This window comes from Leptodactylus fuscus, chromosome 4, assembly GCF_031893055.1.
Source record: "Leptodactylus fuscus isolate aLepFus1 chromosome 4, aLepFus1.hap2, whole genome shotgun sequence".
Lineage (NCBI taxonomy): Eukaryota > Metazoa > Chordata > Amphibia > Anura > Leptodactylidae > Leptodactylus > Leptodactylus fuscus.
In genome coordinates this window covers 71,549,777-71,576,204 of record NC_134268.1, presented here as the reverse complement: position 1 = coordinate 71,576,204, position 26,428 = coordinate 71,549,777, and the positions used below count along the sequence as shown (strand labels likewise).

Here is a 26,428-nt window from a genome sequence, read left to right as displayed (position 1 = left end):
TTGAGGCCAATAATACAGCAGTCGCTTGATGACAAGCAGGATGTCATTGCTTCTAGGGTGGCGAGGACCACAATTTTTATAATACATTGTACTACTCCTCTAAGGGTCCATTCACACGGAGGAAAATGGTGCTGAATTTGGTGTGGAATTTCAGCGCTGAAAAAAAAGCCTCCCATTGACTTTTGCTTGCAGAAATAGGAACCCATTGAAGTCAATGGGAAGCTTATTTTTCAGCGCTGAAATTCCACATTAAATTTGGCGCCATTTTCCTCCGTGTGAATGGACCCTAACTGGAAGGATTAACTACAATAGTAATACTACAACTACAATAGTAATAATTCAAGCATAGCAATAATGATTCATTTGTATCTGTGATCTGACAGGAAGTGATGTGGTGTTGCTATTGCGTCAAATCTCCTTTATAATCCGTATAGGGGTTCCAGTGGAGGTACTGCTAAATTTTATTCTACCCTACTTGGTTAGCATAAGAGCAGAGGAGCTGTTGGCTTCTTGTTCTGCTATTTGTATTGATGAATTTATTTTTTTTACCAAACACTTCTTGCTCTTGGGGGCCACAATACTTTCAGTGACACCCGCCAAATATCACACCCTAGTATTGACTACAGCTGCTCCCTGAAAAAGGAACCCATTGATGTGAATGGGAGGCTATTTTCCAGATGGATTCTAATCCGGATTCTGCGTTAAAATCAGTGCCAAAAAACTCTCTGTGAATGGAAGCTAAGGGATGCAGAGATCACAGCAGGACACAGAAAAAAAGAAGCATCCTGCTTGATCTTGAGGCAGATTCTGTGACCAATCCAGCCACGGCTTGAGACTCTCTGTTGGTTAGGCCCATTCATCTGGGAGTCGCACTGGAATGCTGTTGCTCTGCATTAGTATCTGGTCACGGCTGACTGCAGGCGAAAATGCCGGCGCTGGAAAATTAAGAGGAATGGCTTTTGGTATATGTGGTATATGTCCCAGGACCAGGGTGTAGGAATATCAGTGCCAAAACTGACAGTATTGATATCTCTGAAACAGGGCGGATGGGGCATATTATCAAAGTTGACAGTATGCTGAATTCAGTTCACTCTCGGCTTTCTAGCAGTATATAACGCCATTGAGCTCAGAGAACATGAACTGTCCACTTTAAGGGCATTTTCTTACAGATGAGAAATCTTTGTGCTGCTTCACATTTGGCATATGTGAACAAATACCATAGAGCACTGAACCACAGGAAAATGTTAACCATGTCATTACTGGACAAATAACAGTTGTAGCGCTGCAGCACTTTGTGCTAGTTCCATATGTACTTGTGCTATCTCCTGTCATCAGTACTCTTATTTCCCAGCTGCATCTGTCTCGGATAATACAGCAGTTCCTGTGCCATAAATAAGGGGGAAATAACTCACATACTTCTGAGCAGCCATTGTGCATGGAATAGTGATCCAAATAGATGCAGCTGTCCACTAGTTTTAACAAGATGGCTTTTCAGGATATAGAAAGATTAGTACGAACTACTTAAAGGAGCCAGCTACCTCCCCCAAGCATACACAACTGCCACCACCATGTTACAGAGCACAAACACTGATAAACAATATACCTCTGTTATGTATGCCACCTTTGTAGATTTAGAGAAAAAAAAAACCTTATGCAAGTCTTATGTAAATGAGCCAGTTGGTGCACTTGAGGCAGACTTTCCGAACCTTGGAGCACTGCTCTTGCCGCTCAGATCCCTACCTTCTCCTGCCTGGGCCACGCTTTTTTTTTTTTTTATGCCATTTTGGACAACATGTAGGTCAGTCTATCGTCTAATCATGCTGTGAATTTGGTATTGCTGTATTTTATGGACATGTTTTTCAATTAAAGGTTAAGTTTTATATATTTATATATATTTACTATTTTGGATTTTGCAAATCCTAAGGAAGGCGACTACTTTCAATGTGCATATAAGAATTAAAAATGGCAGGACTCTACTGGTTCCAATAGCAAATTTTCTTTTATTCCAAGTAGCGATGTTTCGGTCCCATCTTGAATCGTTCTCAGGCCGAGGCCCTACATGGCATAAATGACACAGCATTTTACAGTCATAGAGTGAGTGGAATTCTAGTGAACCCCAGGGGCCCAACTTTTCTGAAAATATGTCAATTATACCTATGGAAACACTGGAGGTTTCCCTATAGGTATAATGGAAGCAGAAAGTCTGTAGAGGTCTGCGGACTTTCTGTGAAAAGCGCTGTGGGAAAAACAGTGATGCTGTAGGGCACTTGGTGGGGCCTTAGCCTCAAAGATTGTACAATCCACTGCGAACCCCCCCCCCAAAAAAAAAAAAAAAAAACCACGAGGGCAACACGGTGGCTCAGTGGTTAACACTGCAGCCTTGCAGCGCTGGAGTCCTGGGTTCGAATCCCTCCAGGAACATCATCTGCAAGGAGTTTGTATGTTCTCATCGTGTTTGTCTGGATTTCCTCACATTCTACAAATTAAATTAAATGAAGATAATAATACCAAAGAGTTTGTGCTTGCAATCATTTTCTGGAAGAAAATGAGTATCATCTGACAGAATTGCAGGGGTGACAATACTTTTGGCCAACCCTGTAGTATACCATACTTTTGTGTTCGTCCAAAAAATAGACAGCAACGGTTCAGTTTTTGGTTTTTTTTAAACATTAAGGTCTATGGAAACAGATAGCCCTCCGTTTGCGTCAGTTTTGAAGATGTAAAAAAATGTGATCTGAATAGAGACTAAATTGTGCCTTTCTTTGTTATAGATTGTGTTACAGAATTTTTGCTCCAGCTTGCTGCAAACTCCGGTGCGTGAACCACTCTGTGAACTATCGCCATTCCTCCGAGCCTATATCAGTAGATGAGAGCTGAAGCTCTGCTTTGCCTTGCACCTGCGGGATGCCGGAGGGTCGGAAACAGAAGAATTTGAGGCCATGTGAACATACTTTTGCAATACAAAGGGTGAAATTTGTCTACACATAATTGTAGGCTAGAAATAGTCTACACATAATTGCTGCAGTACAGGTCAATTTCCCATTAATTCTACGTAATGTTTTTTTCACAGCATGTGAATAATATATATGAAAATCTCATCCACTTTACTGCTGCAGATTTTCTGCAGTGTTTCAGTCTCATGTAGACAAACCCTCAGGCTTACATCACGTTCAAGAGATTGGTTCTCCGAAACAAACTTATAAATTGAAAAGGAGAAACCAATTCCAGGATCTGTTCCTACATTACATATAAACCGTTTGGGAGAGTATATACTGTACACCACTGAAAAAGAACAGGGTTACCATTGTAGGCAGCTTGGAAAAATAACAATGAACATCAGAAACACATTGGACTCCAAGCATAACGTTTAAAGGGGTCATCCTAAAATTGTCATTTGTGGACAGGTGATAAATGGCTGACCCTCACTGATCACTCAGGGGTTCCCAGTACAGAGTTCAACCTTTTCTATTAGTCCATTAGACAATATATGGAGCAGGCTGGGCCGCAGGACTGGTCATGCAGTGAGGAGTAATAGGAGGATCAACACCCCCAGTTTCGGTGATCAGATGACACATGATAAATGAGGATTGTGGGGTGACGCCTACAATCTGTCAGCTCTCCCCATGAAATAATTCTGGATCATGTTTTTAGGTCTAGTACTAGAGATGAGCGAACACTATTCGAAACAGCCGTTTTGAATGGCACGCTCCCATAGAAATGAATGGACGTAGCCGGCTTGCGAGGGGTTAAGCGGTCGGCCGCTGGCAAAGTCTGCTAGTCATTTCTATGGGAGCGTTATATTCGAGCGAATAGTGTTCGCTCATCTCAATTATATATGTGAGGACAATTAATTTTTTTTTTTTTTTTAATAATGATCTACTTCTACCTACTTCTCTATGGTAAATATTCTATAATATTCACAGTAAAAAAAATGGTATAAGACAAACACTACTCAAACACAGAGTCTGATAAAAACACTTTTATTATATAAAATGTTGAAATATCGTAACTGATCTGAAAATAAAAGTGTATCTGTTTGTCTATTAAACATGCTGATGATGTGTTCTCCTCGCTATCCCCCGATGGGGCTCCCTGGTTACTCTTCGTCATTCCTTAATACTTAGTGTGTGGCAGTCTCAGAAATACAATATCCAGAAGATGAAAGAACAATGTGCAGTGCAGGCAGCTGCCAGATAGAAGAGTGTGACCTTTAGCAGGTGAAACAAGTCGTATGGTTTTAGCATATTGGAAGTGAAGAGGTACAGTGACATTTTCACTTCAACCATTGCTACTTTGAGCTTCGTTTGTTTCCACTCTGCCAAACCACACTGAGATACAATTTGATAGACAGTTCTTTATTTCCATTTTATTTATTTTTTTTACAAAATTGCAAAAAATCCAGCTTGAGTCAAAAAAACAGAATCGTTTGGTCTGTTGTGCAGCAATTCTTTATACTTCCTAGTAAAATGTTACAATTACATCTTCTGTTTCCAGTTTGCTTATAGATGTGCGTACGCCATACTGGCTTGGAATAAATCCATAAATACACAAAGAAGGTTTTACAGAGCTACATGCATGCACAGATCTACCAGAAGGAACTCAGAGAGCAGAAAGCTAGAGTAGAGTGGAGACCAAGGAGAAGACTTAGTCATCCTTGTCCTTAGCGCCATGTTTCAGGATGCGTGTAAACTCAATGTAATTGAAATTGCCCTTCTTGTCAATTGGTGCTTCTCTGAACAGCTCGTCCACCTCCTCGTCTGTGAATCTGTCTCCCATTGTGGTCAGAAGCTCTCTCAGATATTCCTCTGGGATATGACCTGCAACCGAATAAACCACCATCAAGCAAAGACTAAGACTTTCCCAGTAAGACCTCCACCCCCTGATGGAGCCTAAAGGGGCTGCCCACTTTCTGGTAAAATTTGTAACATGCCATAAACAATGTCTTCTGCTAGGAAACGCTATACCAGCTCAGTGCTTACATCAGCTCTTTATATCAAGGCCTTGTGATGTGCCACATCTGGAAAAATGAAGATGCCCACGTAATTCATTAATATACCCGCTTCCTCATCTGTCCACCCCTTTACTCCAACCACTTCTGAACATTCATATAACCACCATCTTCAATCTTAGAAGGCAGTCACAGGTCTTAAAATATAGAGCTGGGCTAAGCACTTTTGTGGTATACAATTTCCTAGTATAAAACAATTTCTGGCATACGACAAATTTTCTTTTCAGTTGGGTCCAATGGCAGACCCGAAAGACGGCGCTGCCGACGAGCAAAATAGCAGTTACCTGCAGACCCCGGCAGAACCCACAGACTATGATGAGGTCTGACGTTTTTAATACTGGAAACGGTGCAGAGTACAGTCCTCTGTGCACAACTTTCTCTGACTATTTCTGCGGCAGTCTCCAACAAACACTCCAGTGCAGATGTGAACTTAGCCAAACTTACATACAGTAACATGTACACATAGCATATCAACCGGAAATGCCATAAATGTCTCACAGATGCAAACCCCACCTCCAACTCTCACAGAAATGAATGAGAACCACAGAAATACATGGTCATCTTGTCATTCAATTTACACTTGGATACAGCAGCCACCTTATTGGGAGGACAGAGTTCGGTGCAGGTTCCAGAAGTGAATATCCATTTATGTGCAAGACAGGAACATTCCTTCAATACAGGAAGCCTGAGCAATTACACTTCTAGGATTTCCCATCGTCTCCCGCCAGCGTAAAGAACAGGGGAGAGATCAATAGATATTCAGGTGCCCAATGTCATTTCACAGTTAGCCAGATTCCTAGACAATGAGAGGTGATAGTGGACTCTCCTCAAACTGGAAACTGTGTGGCAGTAAATCACAAAGTGATCAGTAAACAATCCAAGTCCAAAGACCGACTGATAGGGAATGTAGACCTGATCCCTATATGGTACAGAGACAGACAATGTATGTAGAGTGCTGAGGAATATGATGGAGCTATACAATTATGCTAAATAAAATAATAGAATTCTCAGTGTACTATGTAATAATGGTAAAGAGGTAGACACCTACATGAAAGTTATATATACTGCAAACCATTACAGCAACCTACTAACTGGGTGATTAAGGTTCCATGTCAATGTGACCCTGTCCCTGACTTTTTTCTGTAAAGATGATTCTTCTCTGGTGGACAGGGCTTTTGGCTGAACACAGTACACAGTGTGATCTGCAGTAAGTCAGCTTTGTGGGGGCAGAGGATGTCCCTCACATAGCCCGGTCTCTTCTGTTCCATAAACCCATGCAAATTTGTTCAGCCTTGTCCAAATGAACTTTACACTTGCGTCAAGGTACAAAAATGAATTGCACAGACAATTGCTGCCCTCTAACTAGTCTAGATCACAGCCTGGACATGGGGACACCATGCCTTTCCCCCTTAGTGCTTCCTCTTTTCTGACTGTGTTTAGATGGTCCATGAGACAGTAGCATTATGGCAGTATTTTAAACATTAGGGAGAGCCAAGTAAATTTGCCAGAAGTGCCAACCTATGTCCTAGAACATCAGTTAATGAAAGGCACCTTGTAGATGACAAGACGATGTGTGTCTGAAGGGGACTCATTCTAACCAAACACTCACTGTCAGCCATTTATGAGGTTGGAGTCGCTCAGTGATTTGGCCTATCTACTGCACAGCCCTGGTTTTCAATATGTTTGGATATTACAATTTACTTGTCTTAGTTGTACACAACCTGCTCCCTCAGAAGGGTTTACATACCGTGTCCATCTTCATCAAAACATGCAAATGCATTTCTGATGACATCTTCTGGATCTGTACCATTCAGCTTCTCTCCAAACATGGTAAGAAACATGGTAAAGTTAATGGGTCCAGGTGCCTCATTCATCATGGCTTCCAAATATTCATCTGTAGGGTTCTTACCTAAAACAGAAATAAGAGTGTCATTTTTTTTTTATTTTTTTTTTTACATTTCCATGAAAATATTCTCTGAAAGACTATTCAGTAGTAACTAAGCAACTAACAACTTGGCATACACAGGTCACTTTAACCCAATTCAAGCTGTACCTTCAAAAGGGAATAAACAGCAAGATATCTGTTATCTTTCACAGAAAATTTCAACATAGAAAACCATTTACAGTCATACAAGCACCGCGGACCCATGGGCTTTTACCTGCTAAACACTAACACTTCCATCAGGTAGTAACACAAAATAATTACTATAGTCATCTATTGCTCAGACTGAGAAGCTTCAGATTTTCGGTCTGGGTTTGCATGCAGGAAGTCCATAGCATGACATATCATAGCATGTGAAAAAGTGAATCAGATTCACTAACTGTAAAAAAAAAAAAAAAAAAATCTGGCCGGATTTTAAATTTGCAACATGTCAATTTTTTTTTTTTTTTTCGGATTTTCACCTCTCTCAAGGGGTAGTCGACTGAAATGGGACACCGTTGCAGAACTCACAACCTCTACCATCAAGAATACAGCGAGTAACATTCGGCTCGCACTAACTTCAGGGACTCTGTCCCCCATTCGGCATGCTTGCAGGACTTTTCTCTCTGCCGATTTCGGGCAGAAACCCGGCGGAGCCCATTATAGTCTATGGAGTCCGAGGGTAACCAATGTTTAAATGAATAGGGTGCAGTTTTTCGGGTCCGAAGAAAGAAAACCTGAATGCTAGTGTGAGCAGTGTAAGCAACGCTGGGAGCAGAGTGCCCAGAAAAGCAGCTGATCTGTCAAAACAACAGTCCTGACAACCTAAAACTGATGACCTGTCTTAAGAATAAGCCATCAGTTTTGTAAAAGTGGATAGCTTCTCTAAAACAAGGATTTTTACTGAGGACTGATGGCAATATCTGCAAAGTATTATTTTCCAGCATGTATGGACTTACCCCTAGGTATATGTTTGTCACCTGTGGCCTATTGGAATCCCTCCCCATATAAAAGTGGGAGCTCTTCTGATATTATGAGCAATGTGACATCGTCGCCTCTGTACCCCAGACACGCTCACCAGAATTTAGTTACAGTTATTAGTTAGTAGGTGCCGTTCAGCAGTGCAAATGACAAAAATACATTTCCTTATAACAGGAGCAATTTTGTTGCCAACATTTCATTTGGAATGTAATTTTCCAAGAAAATGGTTAAGTGAGTTTTTTAGGAAATCTGTCACTGCATCCAGCAGAATGAGAAGTAGAAGCCCTAACCTTATCTCTAATAAAGTCATGTCTGACAAACTGCATAAAAACAGGAATAAATCTCCCAAGAAAAATGTTATGTGTAAACTATAACCCGATCCATCTCAATGAATGCCAATGGCGACATTCACATTGTTTTCTTGAAGTAAATGCTAGGACATATTACTTACCAAGGGAAGCGAGCATATCGTGCAAATCCTCCTTATCAATAAAACCATCCCGATTCTGATCAATCATGTTGAAGGCTTCCTTAAATTCCTGGATTTGGGACTGGTCAAACATAGCAAAAACATTGGAGGTTGCGCGCTGGGGGCGCTTCTTGGTGGTTTTTGTCTTTGCTCTTTTGCTTGACATCTTGGCGGTGGTGTTAGTCTAAAAGGGAAACAAATGATCTCTTATTAAGTTACGTAAAAGGTTTAAAACTACATAATACTGGTAATCTGTTGGGGGAGGGGGTTGGGCATATCCTAGGAACAGTATAGACATCCTAACTTTTATTGTTTTTTTTTTTTTACTTCTGATTTTTATAGAGCGTCTCATTACTTGGCCACTAAACAAGTCCAATATGTTCCTGGTGTAATTGAACTAATCTTAAGTATTATATCCATCACGAATAGTAAAATCCCAATGCCAGTCACGGCGCCTTTATAACAAACCCAGGAATGGGCAGCCTGGTGGCTCAGTGGTTAGCACTCTGGAGTCCGGCCAAGGACAACAGCCGCTTGTATGGGTTTCCTCCCACACTCCAATGGCATACTGATAGAGAAATGACTATGGGACAGTGACTGACAATACAATGAGTGTCATTTCTCATCTCTCTGCAAATGTTTTGACGTGCTGCTTTCTGCCGAGCACTTTTTTTTTTTAAATCCCAAAACTCCTAATTTACTAATAAGACACGATCAGATGATAAACTGTGCAGAATTCACCTCATAGATATTATGATTCCAATGCTGTCACATGTCAGGGTTTTGAGTGGTGGGGTTTACGCTGCCCTTAGGGTGGAGTACAGATGACACTTTTTTATAATTTTATAAATACACTGAAAAATGTTACTCCAGATAAACCATGTCCACTTACCCCAACAGGACCTTGTGTAAAGGACTTGTAAATAGTTACAAATACAAGGTGAAGAAAATAGGTGCAAGAGCCTTGATAAATGTCCCCCAATATATCCAGTCCCAAAAAATCATAACTAAGTGAAACACCATCTATCTATCTATCTATCTATCTATCTATCTATCTATCTCTTAAGTTTCCATACACCTGCCTTGAACCGAGATCGTAGAAATGATTAGGAATAAAATCACAGTGTAAATCAGAATGATGCATTTCATGATAGAAGGATTATAGCTCATTTACAGTGTACGGGAAGCCATCTTGGTCCACACCGTTTACATTTCTACCTGCCCGTAACAGAGAGCTTCAGTAATGACAAATAGAAATAGACTAGAAAACTATTTTAACCCCATTATTACACCCCAGTCACTATTATGAATTTTATAGTTACAAGTCACACAATCTGTTAAAGACATCAACAAATAAATAAATCCTGAATTCATCCTTCAGAACAGGCAGAAGTGAATTAGACAGAGGATGACAAAGAAGCTCCATACACAGCTACAGAACAATCCTACATCTCACTACAGTCCACTATCCTAGGAATCCACACATTATAGTAATGTATATCCATACACAGCTACAGAACAATCCTACATCTCACCACAGTCCACTATCTAAGAATCCATACATTATAATAAAGTATATCCATACACAGCTACAGAACAATCCTACATCCCACAACAGTCCACTATCCTAGGAATCCGCACATTATAGTAATGTATATCCATGCACAGCTACAGAACAATCCTACATCTCACTACAGTCCACTATCCTAGGGATCCGCACATTATAGTAAGGTATATCCATACACAGCTACAGAACAATCCTACATCCCACAACAGTCCACTATCCTAGGAATCCGCACATTATAGTAAGGTATATCCATACACAGCTACAGAACAATCCTACATCTCACACAGTCCACTATCCCAGGAATCCACACATTATAGTAAAGTATATCCATACACAGCTACAGAACAATCCTACATCTCACCACAGTCCACTATCCTAGGGATCCACACATTATAGTAATGTATATCCATACACAGCTACAGAACAATCCTACATCTCACACAGTCCACTATCCCAGGAATCCACACATTATAGTAAAGTATATCCATACACAGCTACAGAACAATCCTACATCTCACCACAGTCCACTATCCTAGGGATCCACACATTATAGTAAGGTATATCCATACACAGCTACAGAACAATCCTACATCTCACACAGTCCACTATCCTAGGGATCCGCACATTATAGTAATGTATATCCTATACACAGCTACAGAACAATCCTACATCCCACAACAGTCCACTATCCTAGGAATCCACACATTATAGTAACGTATATCCATACACAGCTACAGAACAATCCTACATCTCACTACAGTCCACTATCCCAGGAATCCACACATTATAGTAAAGTATATCCATACACAGCTACAGAACAATCCTACATCTCACCACAGTCCACTATCCTAGGAATCCACACAATATAGTAAAATATATCCATAGAGTTCTGATCAGTGCGCAGCTTTACCTGACTCATCTCCACAGGACAATGACAGTCAGCGAGCGAGCAGCTCTTCTAATAGTCTTTGTGATGGCCCCGTCATGGAGCTCTGAAAGGTTACATTCCTGCCATGTGTTACGGCGAGCTTTATATACGGTATGATATCACTGTGGGATAAAGGTGCCCTATAGAGGCCCAGCTCTGGCAGGCAGCACTTCTCTAGCTCAGATCTGGTTACTCAGTCACTAGTCACCCAGTCAGTTTATACATGACATATTACTCCATGATCTGGTCTATCCTGAGGCCTTTTTATCTCTTTGATCCATAACTGAAGCAATTCAGACCTGTAAACATTACTGCACAAAAAACTATACATCTACTATCTACAGCTCTGTTCACACTTCATTTTTCTTTCTCCCAGAACTATAGAGGATTGTAATGAAAACCATCTTTTCTTCCATTTGTGTGTGTAGCAGGATACTCTCTGTATAGAAATACCCCAAAGTATCACAAGAACAGACCCTCAGAGAATAAAGGTGGATTTCATTATATGGAGCGTTACTGTAGGTGCCCTCTAGTGGTGTGTTCTTATCACTGCATGAAGCCTCTCCACTCTGCTAGACATCATGTATTCCTAATGTTAGCAGGCTTACACTCCTTGTATTCCTAATGTTAGCAAGCTTACACTCCTTGTATTCCTAATGTTAGCAAGCTTACACTCCTTGTATTCCTAATGTTAGCAAGCTTACACTCCTTGTATTCCTAATGTTAGCAGGTTTACACTCCTTGTATTCCTAATGTTAGCGGGCTTACACTCCTTGTATTCCTAATGTTAGCGAGCTTACACTCCTTGTATTCCTAATGTTAGCAGGTTTACACTCCTTGTATTCCTAATGTTAGCAGGTTTACACTCCTTGTATTCCTAATGTTAGCGGGCTTACACTCCTTGTATTCCTAATGTTAGCGAACTTACACTCCTTGTATTCCTAATGTTAGCAGGCTTACACTCCTTGTATTCCTAATGTTAGCAAGCTTACACTCCTTGTATTCCTAATGTTAGCAAGCTTACACTCCTTGTATTCCTAATGTTAGCAAGCTTACACTCCTTGTATTCCTAATGTTAGCAGGTTTACACTCCTTGTACTCCTAATGTTAGCAGGTTTACACTCCTTGTACTCCTAATGTTAGCAGGCTTACACTCCTTGTATTCCTAATGTTAGCAGGCTTACACTCCTTGTATTGCTAATGTTAGCAGGCTTACACTCCTTGTATTCCTAATGTTAGCAGGTTTACACTCCTTGTACTCCTAATGTTAGCAGGTTTACACTCCTTGTATTCCTAATGTTAGCAGGTTTACACTCCTTGTACTCCTAATGTTAGCAGGCTTACACTCCTTGTATTCCTAATGTTAGCAGGCTTACACTCCTTGTATTCCTAATGTTAGCAGGCTTACACTCCTTGTACTCCTAATGTTAGCAGGCTTACACTCCTTGTATTCCTAATGTTAGCAGGTTTACACTCCTTGTACTCCTAATGTTAGCAGGCTTACACTCCTTGTATTCCTAATGTTAGCAAGCTTACACTCCTTGTATTCCTAATGTTAGCAGGCTTGCACTCCTTGTATTCCTAATGTTAGCAGGTTTACACTCCTTGTACTCCTAATGTTAGCGAGCTTACACTCCTTGTACTCCTAATGTTAGCAGGTTTACACTCCTTGTATTCCTAATGTTAGCAAGCTTACACTCCTTGTATTCCTAATGTTAGCAGGCTTACACTCCTTGTATTCCTAATGTTAGCAGGTTTACACTCCTTGTACTCCTAATGTTAGCGAGCTTACACTCCTTGTACTCCTAATGTTAGCAGGCTTACACTCCTTGTACTCCTAATGTTAGCAAGCTTACACTCCTTGTATTCCTAATGTTAGCAGGCTTACACTCCTTGTATTCCTAATGTTAGCAAGCTTACACTCCTTGTATTCCTAATGTTAGCGAGCTTACACTCCTTGTATTCCTAATGTTAGCAGGTTTACACTCCTTGTATTCCTAATGTTAGCAGGCTTACACTCCTTGTATTCCTAATGTTAGCAGGCTTACACTCCTTGTATTCCTAATGTTAGCAGGCTTACACTCCTTGTATTCCTAATGTTAGCAGGCTTACACTCCTTGTATTCCTAATGTTAGCAGGTTTACACTCCTTGTACTCCTAATGTTAGCGGGCTTACACTCCTTGTATTCCTAATGTTAGCGGGCTTACACTCCTTGTATTCCTAATGTTAGCGGGTTTACACTCCTTGTATTCCTAATGTTAGCGAGCTTACACTCCTTGTATTCCTAATGTTAGCGAGCTTACACTCCTTGTATTCCTAATGTTAGCGAGCTTACACTCCTTGTACTCCTAATGTTAGCAGGCTTACACTCCTTGTATTCCTAATGTTAGCAGGCTTACACTCCTTGTATTCCTAATGTTAGCAGGCTTACACTCCTTGTATTCCTAATGTTAGCAGGCTTACACTCCTTGTATTCCTAATGTTAGCAGGCTTACACTCCTTGTATTCCTAATGTTAGCAGGTTTACACTCCTTGTACTCCTAATGTTAGCAGGCTTACACTCCTTGTACTCCTAATGTTAGCGGGCTTACACTCCTTGTATTCCTAATGTTAGCGGGTTTACACTCCTTGTATTCCTAATGTTAGCGGGCTTACACTCCTTGTATTCCTAATGTTAGCAAGCTTACACTCCTTGTATTCCTAATGTTAGCGAGCTTACACTCCTTGTATTCCTAATGTTAGCAGGTTTACACTCCTTGTATTCCTAATGTTAGCAGGCTTACACTCCTTGTATTCCTAATGTTAGCAAGCTTACACTCCTTGTATTCCTAATGTTAGCAGGTTTACACTCCTTGTATTCCTAATGTTAGCAGGCTTACACTCCTTGTATTCCTAATGTTAGCGGGCTTACACTCCTTGTATTCCTAATGTTAGCAGGTTTACACTCCTTGTATTCCTAATGTTAGCAGGCTTACACTCCTTGTATTCCTAATGTTAGCAAGCTTACACTCCTTGTATTCCTAATGTTAGCAGGTTTACACTCCTTGTATTCCTAATGTTAGCAGGCTTACACTCCTTGTATTCCTAATGTTAGCGGGCTTACACTCCTTGTATTCCTAATGTTAGCAGGTTTACACTCCTTGTATTCCTAATGTTAGCAGGCTTACACTCCTTGTGCTGTGGTTTCCTTTGTGCCAGTCCCGTCTCTCTCCTCACTTTTCCATTGTAATGGCAGCTGTCAGCACTGGCGGTTCTTTTCCTGGGTTTTACTCTTCACCCATGCAGTCTGCCCTATTTTTCTCTCCTCATAACACACATACCAAGTATACAGCAGAATATTTCATGCTTACAACCAGCTTGATATAACTTGGCACCTTGTAATGTCTCTTAAATAAGATTTCCTATGATCCTACTCCTCCGGCCATGTGTACACAGCGCTTTTCTGGCAGTTTTAACAGCAGTAATGCCTAGCACATAGCTTTGGTTTAGTGGTTGATAGAATAAATGTGACACAGTAACAAAGGCTACTCATTACTACAATTAAAAACTGCATGCAGTTCTTTAGTCTAGAAATGTACCATGTAAACCCAGCCTTAGATGTCACACACCACAGCTGTAGGCTCGCACACACGTCACCGCACCACGCAGGGATTGTCCCCTAGCAGCAATGCTAAAAATACATGGCATACTTTTATATTCATAGGTGATATTTATTTATGATGCGTTTTAGTTATTTATAGAGTACAAATATATTCTGCAGTGTTGGAAATCTGGCAGAAAAAAACCTCAGGAGAATGGAGCCGCAGATGCAGAGTGAATGCAGAATGTCTATGGATGCTACACTATGACTCTCTACAATTAATGTGTAAATGCAGGGTGCTATGCCCACTCCTCCCCCAATCCTACAGGTAATTACTTATAGTCAGCCCCTATAGCACAGGTAAATTACACCTGCAATATCAGGGAAGGAAGGCTGGGGGCTGAACACTGCCTGGGAAAAATCTGCAGAGCAAATGCTGTGGTTTTTAAAAAATGCTTGTGTTATTGTAGATGGAAGCATGTTAGTCTATAGAAACACTGACATTTCCGTATAGGTATAATACAGGCAGAAAGTCTGCAGACTGTCAGTGAAAAGCGATGCAGCAAAAACTACAATATGGCTCCACCACAATTTTTCCCACAGCTCTTTTTAACTGTAACCCGCTATATGGGGCCTTAGCAAATATAGACATGCATCAATGTATATTCAGGCTGTTGTGCCATTCAATACTTTTGGATAGCAGAGTGAAAATTACTTTAGGCCAGGGCCCCACGTGGCAAAATTGTGGCGTTTTACAGTCAGACCAAAGTGAATGGGATTCCAGAGAGTCCCATGCCCACTTTGCGGTATAAACCGCAGTGAGGATATGCAGTGATTCTCAAAACCAGCTTGGTTTAGCTTTTGACACTGTTGACCATCAACTTCTCCTCACTATGCTCCGCTCAGTCGGCCTCAATGACACTGCGCTCTCCTGGTTCTCCTCTTATCTCTCAGACCGCACTTTCAGTGTATCACTTGCAGGCTCTGTTTCCTCCCCTCTTTCCCTTGCTGTTGGGGTTCCTCAAGGCTCGGTCCTCGGCCCCCTGCTCTTTTCTCTCTACACAGCCCCCATTGGACAAACCATCGCCAGATTTGGCTTCAGGTACCATCTTTATGCTGATGACACCCAATTATACACATCTTCCCATGACATCACACCTGCACTAATACAGAACACCAGCGACTGTCTTTCTGCTGTCTCTAATATCATGTCCTCGCTCTATCTGAAACTAAATCTCTCTAAGACTGAACTACTACTGTTTCCACCATCTAACAGATCTGTCCCTGATATATCCATTGCAGTCTCAGGCCTTACTATAACTCCTAGGCAGCATGCCCGCTGCCTTGGGGTCATATTTGACGCAGACCTTTCCTTCACCCCTCATATTGAATCACTCGCACATTCATGTCACCTCCACCTCAAAAACATCTCCAGAATACGCCCTTTCCTTACCAGAGATACACTAAAGACACTTATTGTCTCTCTGATTCATTCTCGCCTTGTAATTCCTTACTAATCGGTCTTCCCCTCACTAAACTCTCCCCTCTACAATCTATTCTGAATGCAGCGGCCAGGCTCATCTATCAGGCTAGACGCTACAGCGATGCCTCCGGTCTGTGCCTGTCACTACATTGACTGCCTATTCATTATAGAATAAAATATAAAGTTATCACTCTCATCCACAAGGCTCTCCATAATGCCGCACCTCCCTACATTTCTTCCCTCATCTCTGTCTACCGCCCAACCCGTGCTCTCCGCTCACTCAATGACCTAACACTTACATCCTCTATTATCAGAACCTCCCACGCTCGTATACAAGACTTCTCCCGAGCTGCACCACTTCTCTGGAATACTCTACCCCGGACAATAAGATTAACTCCCAACTTCTACAGTTTCAAACGCAAACTAAAGACACATCTTTTCAGACAAGCCTATTACAATTCCTAATGCACAAAATTGTCTGAACACTGTATAAGCAATGCCGTCCCTGCTACCTCTTGTGTCACCCCCTCTACCTCATAGATTGTAAGCTCTTTTGAGCAGGGCCCTCAGTCCCATTGTGTGAAATGACGTTCTTTGTTATGTATGTCTGTATCTGAACCCTATAAATTGTACAGCGCTGCGGAATATGTTGGCGCTATATAAATAAAATGTATTATTATTATTATTATATTATATTAATTATACCTATGGAAATGCCGATGGTTTCTCTATAGGTATAATGGAAGTAGAAAGTCCGCAGAGGAAACCTCTGCCGTCGACACCATGTGGGGCCTTAGACACCAAATAGAACACAAACACTTACTTCTGCAGTAAATCTCATGCAGATGACCATATACCAGCTCCATAAGAGTTTCATGTAGAAGTACAATAAAGGACAAAGAGCCCAATTACAGGGGACAAGTGTTCCATGGAGCGCTCTTTCTTGATAACTGTCCCATGTAAGGATCCAGCCGAAATCCTGCCTGCATGTGCTGCCAATGTTTGTGCTATCACTGGGGAATGCTACATGAACATGCAGACTAAAGCCACATTTACAGCACACTGAATAAAGGCCGTGTAACGTTTTTTTTTTTTTTTTTTAAACGGACGTCACAGGGCAGCATTGAATTCAATATCAATGAATGGCGGCTAGTCACATGACCATTACAACAAGCCATCAACATATAGTTCATGTCCTATTTTTGTCCGTTTTCACAGAACCCTCCACCCACTCAAATGTATGGGGGGGGGATCCATAAAAATGAGCGCTCCTCGGGCGCAAAATGGCCGTTCTTCACCTTGATTGTCTGAATGGAGCCTCATGCTGCTATTACACATCATACATTTACTTGCACTAACACATGTACCGTTTTCTACACCAATAACTTGAATCCCGCCAGGAACAACATCTGCAAGGAGTTTGCATGTTCTCCATGTGTTTGCATGGATTTCCTCCCATTCTACAAAGACACACTGTTAGGGAAAAAAAATGTACATTGTGATCCGTATATGGTGCTCACAATCTACATTTAAAAAAAAAATAAAATAAATAAAATTTTGTTCATCGGTTTAACTGATCAGTTTTACAGACTCTGCTGCAGATTCTGCCTTAAATCGCCAGAGAGAAAAGTCCTGCAAGGAGAACTTTTCTCTATGACAGTTTTATAGGGATCATAGTCTATGGTGTCCATGAATAACAGCTTTTTAGGCGGACAGGCTCTCCGTCTTTCAGGTGCCCATGCAGAGACGAATGCTCATATGAACTATGTGTTAAACTAATCGGTTAAATTGATGATGGCAACATGACATGAACAGCTCCTAAGGGTACATTCACATGACAGTGAATACGGTTATCGCATGGCAGCACTCATATACCTGTTAGGGCGGGATCACACTTGCGCCCTGTCTCTGCTTTGTTGGTTTCTGTCTTCTGCCCGAGAAACTGGACAGGAGGCGGAAACCGGCAGTCAGTGTCCGCCTGTGAGTGTCTTGTGCCTCTCCGCGGCGAAATGTTTTTTGGTTTTTTTTTTTCAACCGGACACAAGTTCCTGCATGTCCGACTTTCTGTCCGGTTGGGTTAAAAAAAAAAAAAAAAAAAAAAAAAAAAAAGAAAAAAAGTTTCACTGCAGAGAGGCAGAAGACGCTCACAGGCAGTCACTTTGCAAACCCATTCAAGTGAATGGGTTTGAAAACTGACTGTCGGTTTCCATCTCCTGTCCTAGTTTCTCGGGCAGAAGATGGAAACCTGCAAAGCGGAGACCGGGCGCAGGTGTGAACCCACCCTTTGTGAATCACTATTTCACGTGAATCTCACCTTACACTGATAATATATGCACACATGTGGTTTCAAGAAATGCAAACAATAACGTGGTAAAAACGCTGATGGGTAACATTGGCGCACTATATCTCTTATGAAGAATTATCAGGGTGATGACATACATAGCTGCCACCGTTTGGCAACTTTGTATAACCAAACTTTCACCCTCCTAAGCCGCCCAATGGTCATGGCATGGAACTACCTGTTACCCACAACATTGTGCAGCCAGTGGCCCACTGTGAATGGTGGACGTCAGCTGTATGTGGTTGCTGTACAGGAACTGCTACGTGTGTTAGAGGATCTTTTACCACATCCACCTCTTTGTCGTACCGCAGATTTTGGCGCAGTTAGAATTTTCTCTCTAGGAGAGAAGAACATGAAACCGCACATATACATATAGTTTCATGTGTCTCCTTATAGAGCAACACTAATGGTGAAGTTCTGCAATTTTCTATAGCAATCTACCAGGACAGTGTAGTACCACAGAAGTGTATTACCGCTGGTCTCGGCCATAGTCATAGCTGCGGCTGTGCAAGGTACAACAATACAATATACAATGGCTTCAAACTAATTAAATCAATGCTATTTTAGGCTAAGACCCCCACATGGCGGCAATGCATCACGATTCTCCCCGCAGTGCTTTAGTTATACCTATCGGAAACTGTAGTTATAATTGACATGCTGCACAGTTTTAGAAATCACTGCTTGCCTGCAGGAAGCGTATTTTTCCGCACTAGACTCCCATCCACTTTGCTATGACGCTGCAATTTTTGCCTTAACGTTTTGCCAGACATGGCTGAAAATAATTCTGTCATTAAACAATCTCATGTGCTCAAGGACTGAATTTCAACATGGATTCTATTAAATGGTGTTAGGCTGGGTTACATCTCCATTCACATTGAGCTAAAACATAAAAATGACCGTCATGTGACAGGACCCTACTGACTTTAAATGGAATCACGCAAGGCTCATTCATTTTATTAGTCAAAAATAGCGCTGCATGCTGTGCTGTTTTTTTTGCCGGAACATTTACTAGAATCTGTGACACAGCAGATGTGAATAGAACTTAAGAATAGCTGTGTCCTCTTCTATATTTATAGATTATTCTTGGCACACCTCTTTTAGTTTCTTTAAGATTAAAGCCTCACGTTGCAAAAAAACTGATTTTTCTGCGTTTTTTTGTGTGCCATAGTCAGGAGTGGATTTAACAGAAGGAAAAAGTATAAGAGCTTCCTTTACATTCCCCATTCCTTTCTGAGCCATTCAAGAAAAAAAAAAAAAAAAAAAAAAAGCATCAAAATCTACAAAAAAAAAAAAAAAAGCATAATGGAGAGTTCACTTGAGTACTGCAAGAAGTACTTTTCTGTCCGCATGATTTATGCGGACACCGCTCGGAAAACACATGGACCCCATTATAGTCTATGGGGTCCTTGTGATTGATAACTGCTTTAGAGGACCTTTCCTGGTTTGGGGCACAGGCAGTTCTATATACTGCTGGAAAGCCGACAGTGCGCTGAATTCAGCGCACTGTCGGCTTTCCCGATCTGTGCCCGGTGTTATTTGCAAATAAATTCTTACAAAATCAGACAATGTGATTTTCTGGATTTGTTTTCTCATTTTGTCTCTCATAGTTGAGGTCTACCTATGATGTAAATTACAGACGCCTCTCAACTTTTTAAGTGGTGGAACTTGCACTATTGGTGACTGACTAAATACTTTTTTGCCCCACTGTATTTTCACATAAATATGTGAGTGGAATTAGGAGCACATTCGCCTATGCAGGTTTCAGTTAGTTTTTTCCATCTGTAGTTTTTTTGAATAAAAATTTTGAGTTAGAAAAAAAAAACTAAACAAAAACACAGTAGCCAATCCTAGCAAAACAATCGCCATAGTAGTCAGGAGGCTCTCAGTGCTATGATGCCCATATGAAGCATCCCACAAATGGCACACCTATGGCAACTCTTCCGGACATCAGTGGTGTGAGATGTAGCGCGCCTTCACATAAAACATCTAAGATTATGCAATCCCCTGCAGCACATCTGTATTCAGTTTGGTTGGCTTTCCTGAAATCCTAATCATCTCAACATGTAAAAGGTTCAGATCTTGCAATGATAAGACAGTAAGAATCAGTCCCTGGATGTTTGCAAGCCTATTATACTGAGGACGACTTATCAGTAACATAAGAAGAGATAAAAGAATCTACACTATCATAAGGAGTCTTGGTACTGCAGACTGGCAGAGGACCACTCCGATATCTTCATGTTATATGTAGATATGGTCAAAGACAGGAAAACTAAAGGGAAGGAAATGGCTTGCACTGTACCATCTAGATAAAGACTACTCATACATAACACAGTCTGCACAGAGCAGTTATAAGAGCAGATAGAGATGTCAGGGGGCATTACAAGTAGCAGCCAACAATATGCAAGTCAATGGCTGTTATACTTTACAAAGACAGGAAGGGGGACATGCAATCACTCATATCACCTGCATTACGTATACAGCACACTCCATGGTTACAATGACCATACATTTGACTATATAAAACTTGCATTGATCAGGTAACAAGTTTTTATTCACCCGATCACTGCTCCATATACAAAGGCTTTGTGAAGTTACTTCCCAGGGTGACAGCTCTCAGCACCAGAAGTCTTCCACATAGATACTATATGGTAACATTGTAACAGTGTATGCAGGGGATGTGCACAATGATGTAACGTGTAGGAGACGGGAAATATGAGACAAAAAACAAAGTAACTGCAAGTAACCGATCAACTTGGTATATCCGCCAAATAACAGGTCGCTGATGAGAACTACAACATGGGACTAACAATGTAGACCTACACTGCTGGAGAAGACAGCCCAAAAAATGTCCCATAAAGAGATCTTGGCCCATACTTAGTACTACAATTCCCAGCATGCCCCATCAGTACTCATCACTGACATACAGGTGTAGTAGGGGGATGAGATGAGATGCAGTGTCCCACCTAACACCACTGTTTACTTACTATGGGATCTGTAGTAGTTAATAACACGCACAGCTCTGCTACATCTTACACCTCGCACAGTACAGCTCTGCTACATCTTACACCTCGCACAGTACAGCTCTGCTACATCTTACACAGTACACGCACAGCTCTGCTACATCTTACACCTCGCACAGTACACGCACAGCTCTGCTACATCTTACACAGTACACGCACAGCTCTGCTACATCTTACACAGTACACGCACAGCTCTGCTACATCTTACACAGTACACGCACAGCTCTGCTACATCTTACACCTCGCACAGTACAGCTCTGCTACATCTTACACCTCGCACAGTACACGCACAGCTCTGCTACATCTTACACCTCGCACAGTACAGCTCTGCTACATCTTACACCTCGCACAGTACAGCTCTGCTACATCTTACACCTCGCACAGTACACGCACAGCTCTGCTACATCTTACACAGTACACGCACAGCTCTGCTACATCTTACACCTCGCACAGTACACGCACAGCTTTGCTACATCTTACACAGTACACGCACAGCTCTGCTACATCTTACACCTCGCACAGTACACGCACAGCTCTGCTACATCTTACACCTCGCACAGTACACGCACAGCTCTGCTACATCTTACACCTCGCACAGTACACGCACAGCTCTGCTACATCTTACACCTAGCACAGTACACGCACAGCTCTGCTACATCTTACACCTAGCACAGTACACGCACAGCTCTGCTACATCTTACACCTAGCACAGTACACGCACAGCTCTGCTACATCTTACACCTAGCACAGTACACGCACAGCTCTGCTACATCTTACACCTAGCACAGTACACGCACAGCTCTGCTACATCTTACACCTAGCACAGTACACGCACAGCTCTGCTACATCTTACACCTAGCACAGTACACGCACAGCTCTGCTACATCTTACACAGTACACGCACAGCTCTGCTACATCTTACACAGTACACGCACAGCTCTGCTACATCTTACACAGTACACGCACAGCTCTGCTACATCTTACACAGTACACGCACAGCTCTGCTACATCTTACACAGTACACGCACAGCTCTGCTACATCTTACACAGTACACGCACAGCTCTGCTACATCTTACACAGTACACGCACAGCTCTGCTACATCTTACACAGTACACGCACAGCTCTGCTACATCTTACACAGTACACGCACAGCTCTGCTACATCTTACACAGTACACGCACAGCTCTGCTACATCTTACACAGTACACGCACAGCTCTGCTACATCTTACACAGTACACGCACAGCTCTGCTACATCTTACACAGTACACGCACAGCTCTGCTACATCTTACACAGTACACGCACAGCTCTGCTACATCTTACACAGTACACGCACAGCTCTGCTACATCTTACACAGTACACGCACAGCTCTGCTACATCTTACACAGTACACGCACAGCTCTGCTACATCTTACACAGTACACGCACAGCTCTGCTACATCTTACACAGTACACGCACAGCTCTGCTACATCTTACACAGTACACGCACAGCTCTGCTACATCTTACACAGTACACGCACAGCTCTGCTACATCTTACACAGTACACGCACAGCTCTGCTACATCTTACACAGTACACGCACAGCTCTGCTACATCTTACACAGTACACGCACAGCTCTGCTACATCTTACACAGTACACGCACAGCTCTGCTACATCTTACACAGTACACGCACAGCTCTGCTACATCTTACACAGTACACGCACAGCTCTGCTACATCTTACACAGTACACGCACAGCTCTGCTACATCTTACACAGTACACGCACAGCTCTGCTACATCTTACACAGTACACGCACAGCTCTGCTACATCTTACACAGTACACGCACAGCTCTGCTACATCTTACACAGTACACGCACAGCTCTGCTACATCTTACACAGTACACGCACAGCTCTGCTACATCTTACACAGTACACGCACAGCTCTGCTACATCTTACACAGTACACGCACAGCTCTGCTACATCTTACACAGTACACGCACAGCTCTGCTACATCTTACACAGTACACGCACAGCTCTGCTACATCTTACACAGTACACGCACAGCTCTGCTACATCTTACACAGTACACGCACAGCTCTGCTACATCTTACACAGTACACGCACAGCTCTGCTACATCTTACACAGTACACGCACAGCTCTGCTACATCTTACACAGTACACGCACAGCTCTGCTACATCTTACACAGTACACGCACAGCTCTGCTACATCTTACACAGTACACGCACAGCTCTGCTACATCTTACACAGTACACGCACAGCTCTGCTACATCTTACACAGTACACGCACAGCTCTGCTACATCTTACACAGTACACGCACAGCTCTGCTACATCTTACACAGTACACGCACAGCTCTGCTACATCTTACACAGTACACGCACAGCTCTGCTACATCTTACACAGTACACGCACAGCTCTGCTACATCTTACACAGTACACGCACAGCTCTGCTACATCTTACACAGTACACGCACAGCTCTGCTACATCTTACACAGTACACGCACAGCTCTGCTACATCTTACACAGTACACGCACAGCTCTGCTACATCTTACACAGTACACGCACAGCTCTGCTACATCTTACACAGTACACGCACAGCTCTGCTACATCTTACACAGTACACGCACAGCTCTGCTACATCTTACACAGTACACGCACAGCTCTGCTACATCTTACACAGTACACGCACAGCTCTGCTACATCTTACACAGTACACGCACAGCTCTGCTACATCTTACACAGTACACGCACAGCTCTGCTACATCTTACACAGTACACGCACAGCTCTGCTACATCTTACACAGTACACGCACAGCTCTGCTACATCTTACACAGTACACGCACAGCTCTGCTACATCTTACACAGTACACGCACAGCTCTGCTACATCTTACACAGTACACGCACAGCTCTGCTACATCTTACACCTAGCACAGTACACGCACAGCTCTGCTACATCTTACACAGTACACGCACATCTTTGCTACATCTTACACCTCGCACAGTACAGCTCTGCTACATCTTACACAGTACGTACATTGAGGCTACATCTTCCAGGATGCCGGGCGTGGTAATTGCCGCTGTTAGGCCAGGTGTAGACAGGACCCCTGGCGCGGCCTTTGTACCGTAGCCCTCCATACACTTACTATACTACACTGGACTCCTGTAGGACATAAACACTTACCGCACACTGGGCAGAGATGAACTGATATAGCCGGAGCTGGATCCCTCACACAGACGCTTCACCTACGACCAACACCCCTCACACAACCACTCCTCCACACAGTCACTTCCGCATTACTCGCCACAGGGAGCGGATGGACTGTACCACTCAGCAACGGGGGGAGCGCTCACACAAAGCCCCTCGCCTAAACAACATAGCGCTTCTGGTAAAGTGTCTTTATTTACGTTATGAATATAATGGTGGTCGCGTTTTATTTACTGAAAATCCATTACATATAACCCGAGAGAAAGGCGTGTGACTCGCCGTGCAGGTGGTGGAGTCCTCTGGGAAGGGTGGGACACATTCCAGCCGGCATGACGTAATGAGACATTGGCTGACATATGTCCTTGTATGGAAGCGGGCGCGCAGCTCTCGCGGGACTTGTGATTAGCCGGCCCGATAGAGTGTGAGGTGCTAGAGAGCAGCTACACGGGGTGCGGCAGCAGCTGGCGGTCCGGTGCCATATTTAGCCACAGTCCTGAACAATGAGCAGCTGTCCGGGTGGAGGCCGTAGGGGTCGGACTGTAGCTCGGAGTCCTGTCAGGGTGTCCCAGTGTGGGGTGTAGTGGAACTCCTTCCATACCAGTAACTCTAAGAAGCCTTTCATTACTTACAACCTGTATTATAGGTCACAGCTGAATTTACCATTTTGAAGGCTTCAGAGCTGAACTCTTGTAGCAGGCCTAGTTGGTACAATGTGTATCCAGCCTTGTGGCTTGCCATTTAGAAATAGTGGAGTAGATTTCAAGGTTTTTCAAGGTTGTTTTAACACTTTTGTGGGTGCAGCGTAAAAGCGTCATAAGTGGCCCCCACCCATCACCCCACTTACAGGAGGTTTACACTAGCATGGCTTCTCTGCTGTTAGGGGGTGTTCACACTTGTGTCCTGTGTCATTCCACTGGATTTCCTTCCTAAGTCCCAGAAAAACTGCACATGGCTTTAGTATAGGGGAGGCTGCCTGGCGGTCAGTTACACAACCCATTCATTTGAATGGGTTTTAAAAGCAAACCACCAGTGTCCACATGCAGCCTCTCCACAGGGAAACCGTTTTTTTTTTTGGCTGGACACAAAGTCCTGCGTGTCCAACTTTGTGTCCGGCCAAAAAAAAACAAAAAACGGTTTGCCTGTGGAGAGGCTGCATACAGACAATGGTGGTTTGTTTTTAAAACCTCATTCAAATAAATGGGTTCTAAAACTGACCGCCAGGAAACCGTCCCCGATGCAGTTTCTCCGGGGCTTAGGATGGAAACCTGGTGGAATGACACAGGGGCGCAAGTGTGAACGTCCCCTTAGGGTTCGAAGAGGCAGACCTCTAAAATAGTGGCAACACATGGAGTCCTTTGTGCAAATGAGTACTGCATTAAAGACTGTTGCAGATGTGAAAGTAGCCTTAGGCATACCTGACTTGCCCATATTATAATGCCCCCACACAGTATACTGCCTCCTTAGTGACCCTATTCAGTATAAGGCTGCTCAGACATTAACTTTACACCCCTGTGGCTTCCCAGACATTAACCTGCCACCCCTCCCAAGTGGGCCCTCAGATGTTTTATATTATTATGTCCCTCTCAAGTTGCCACCAGTTTCCTGTCTCCCTCTAGTTGCCCTTACAGTACATATTGTCCCCATCCAGTTGCCCCCACGTACATATTGTTACCACACCATGATGTGAATAGAGCTATTATATTCTATATACTGTGTGCTGTCTGTTAAATAGAAACAGCTAGCACACAGCCATAAAACCCTGTCCTCTATATAAGCACGCACTTTGTATCTATAACTCTCCTAGTGGTAAATAGAACTTAGCACATCACGCTACATGTTCTCATTCTATCAGGAGTTATAGTAACAGCTATATGTGGCAGTTCTATGTTTCCGTAACGCCTGACTGGGG

At 42.7% G+C, this 26,428-nt stretch overlaps 1 protein-coding gene across 1 annotated transcript; it reads right to left on the bottom strand.

Moving 5' to 3' along the window:
- Positions 1 to 3,964: 3,964 nt before the first annotated feature.
- LOC142200341 (myosin regulatory light chain 2, smooth muscle minor isoform) lies at positions 3,965 to 24,634 on the bottom strand. Its single transcript, XM_075270633.1, has 4 exons — positions 24,496 to 24,634; positions 8,362 to 8,563; positions 6,756 to 6,917; positions 3,965 to 4,817 (listed from the first exon to the last, which is right to left on the bottom strand). Exons 2-4 carry the CDS (start codon positions 8,543 to 8,545, stop codon positions 4,645 to 4,647), a joined length of 519 nt encoding a protein of 172 aa, XP_075126734.1. The 5' UTR covers positions 8,546 to 8,563; positions 24,496 to 24,634; the 3' UTR covers positions 3,965 to 4,644.
- Positions 24,635 to 26,428: the final 1,794 nt, after the last annotated feature.

What these genes read in the sequence shown, in the direction of transcription:
- LOC142200341 (XM_075270633.1), bottom strand. Translation starts at nt 8,545, where the DNA reads ATGTCAAGCAAAAGAGCAAAGACAAAAACCACCAAGAAGCGCCCCCAG. An exon ending in CGATATGCTCGCTTCCCTTG is followed by an intron (nt 6,918 to 8,361) that starts GTAAGTAATATG and finishes TTTCTGTTTTAG; the next exon opens with GTAAGAACCCTACAGATGAA. An exon ending in TTTTGATGAAGATGGACACG is followed by an intron (nt 4,818 to 6,755) that starts GTATGTAAACCC and finishes ATTCGGTTGCAG; the next exon opens with GTCATATCCCAGAGGAATAT.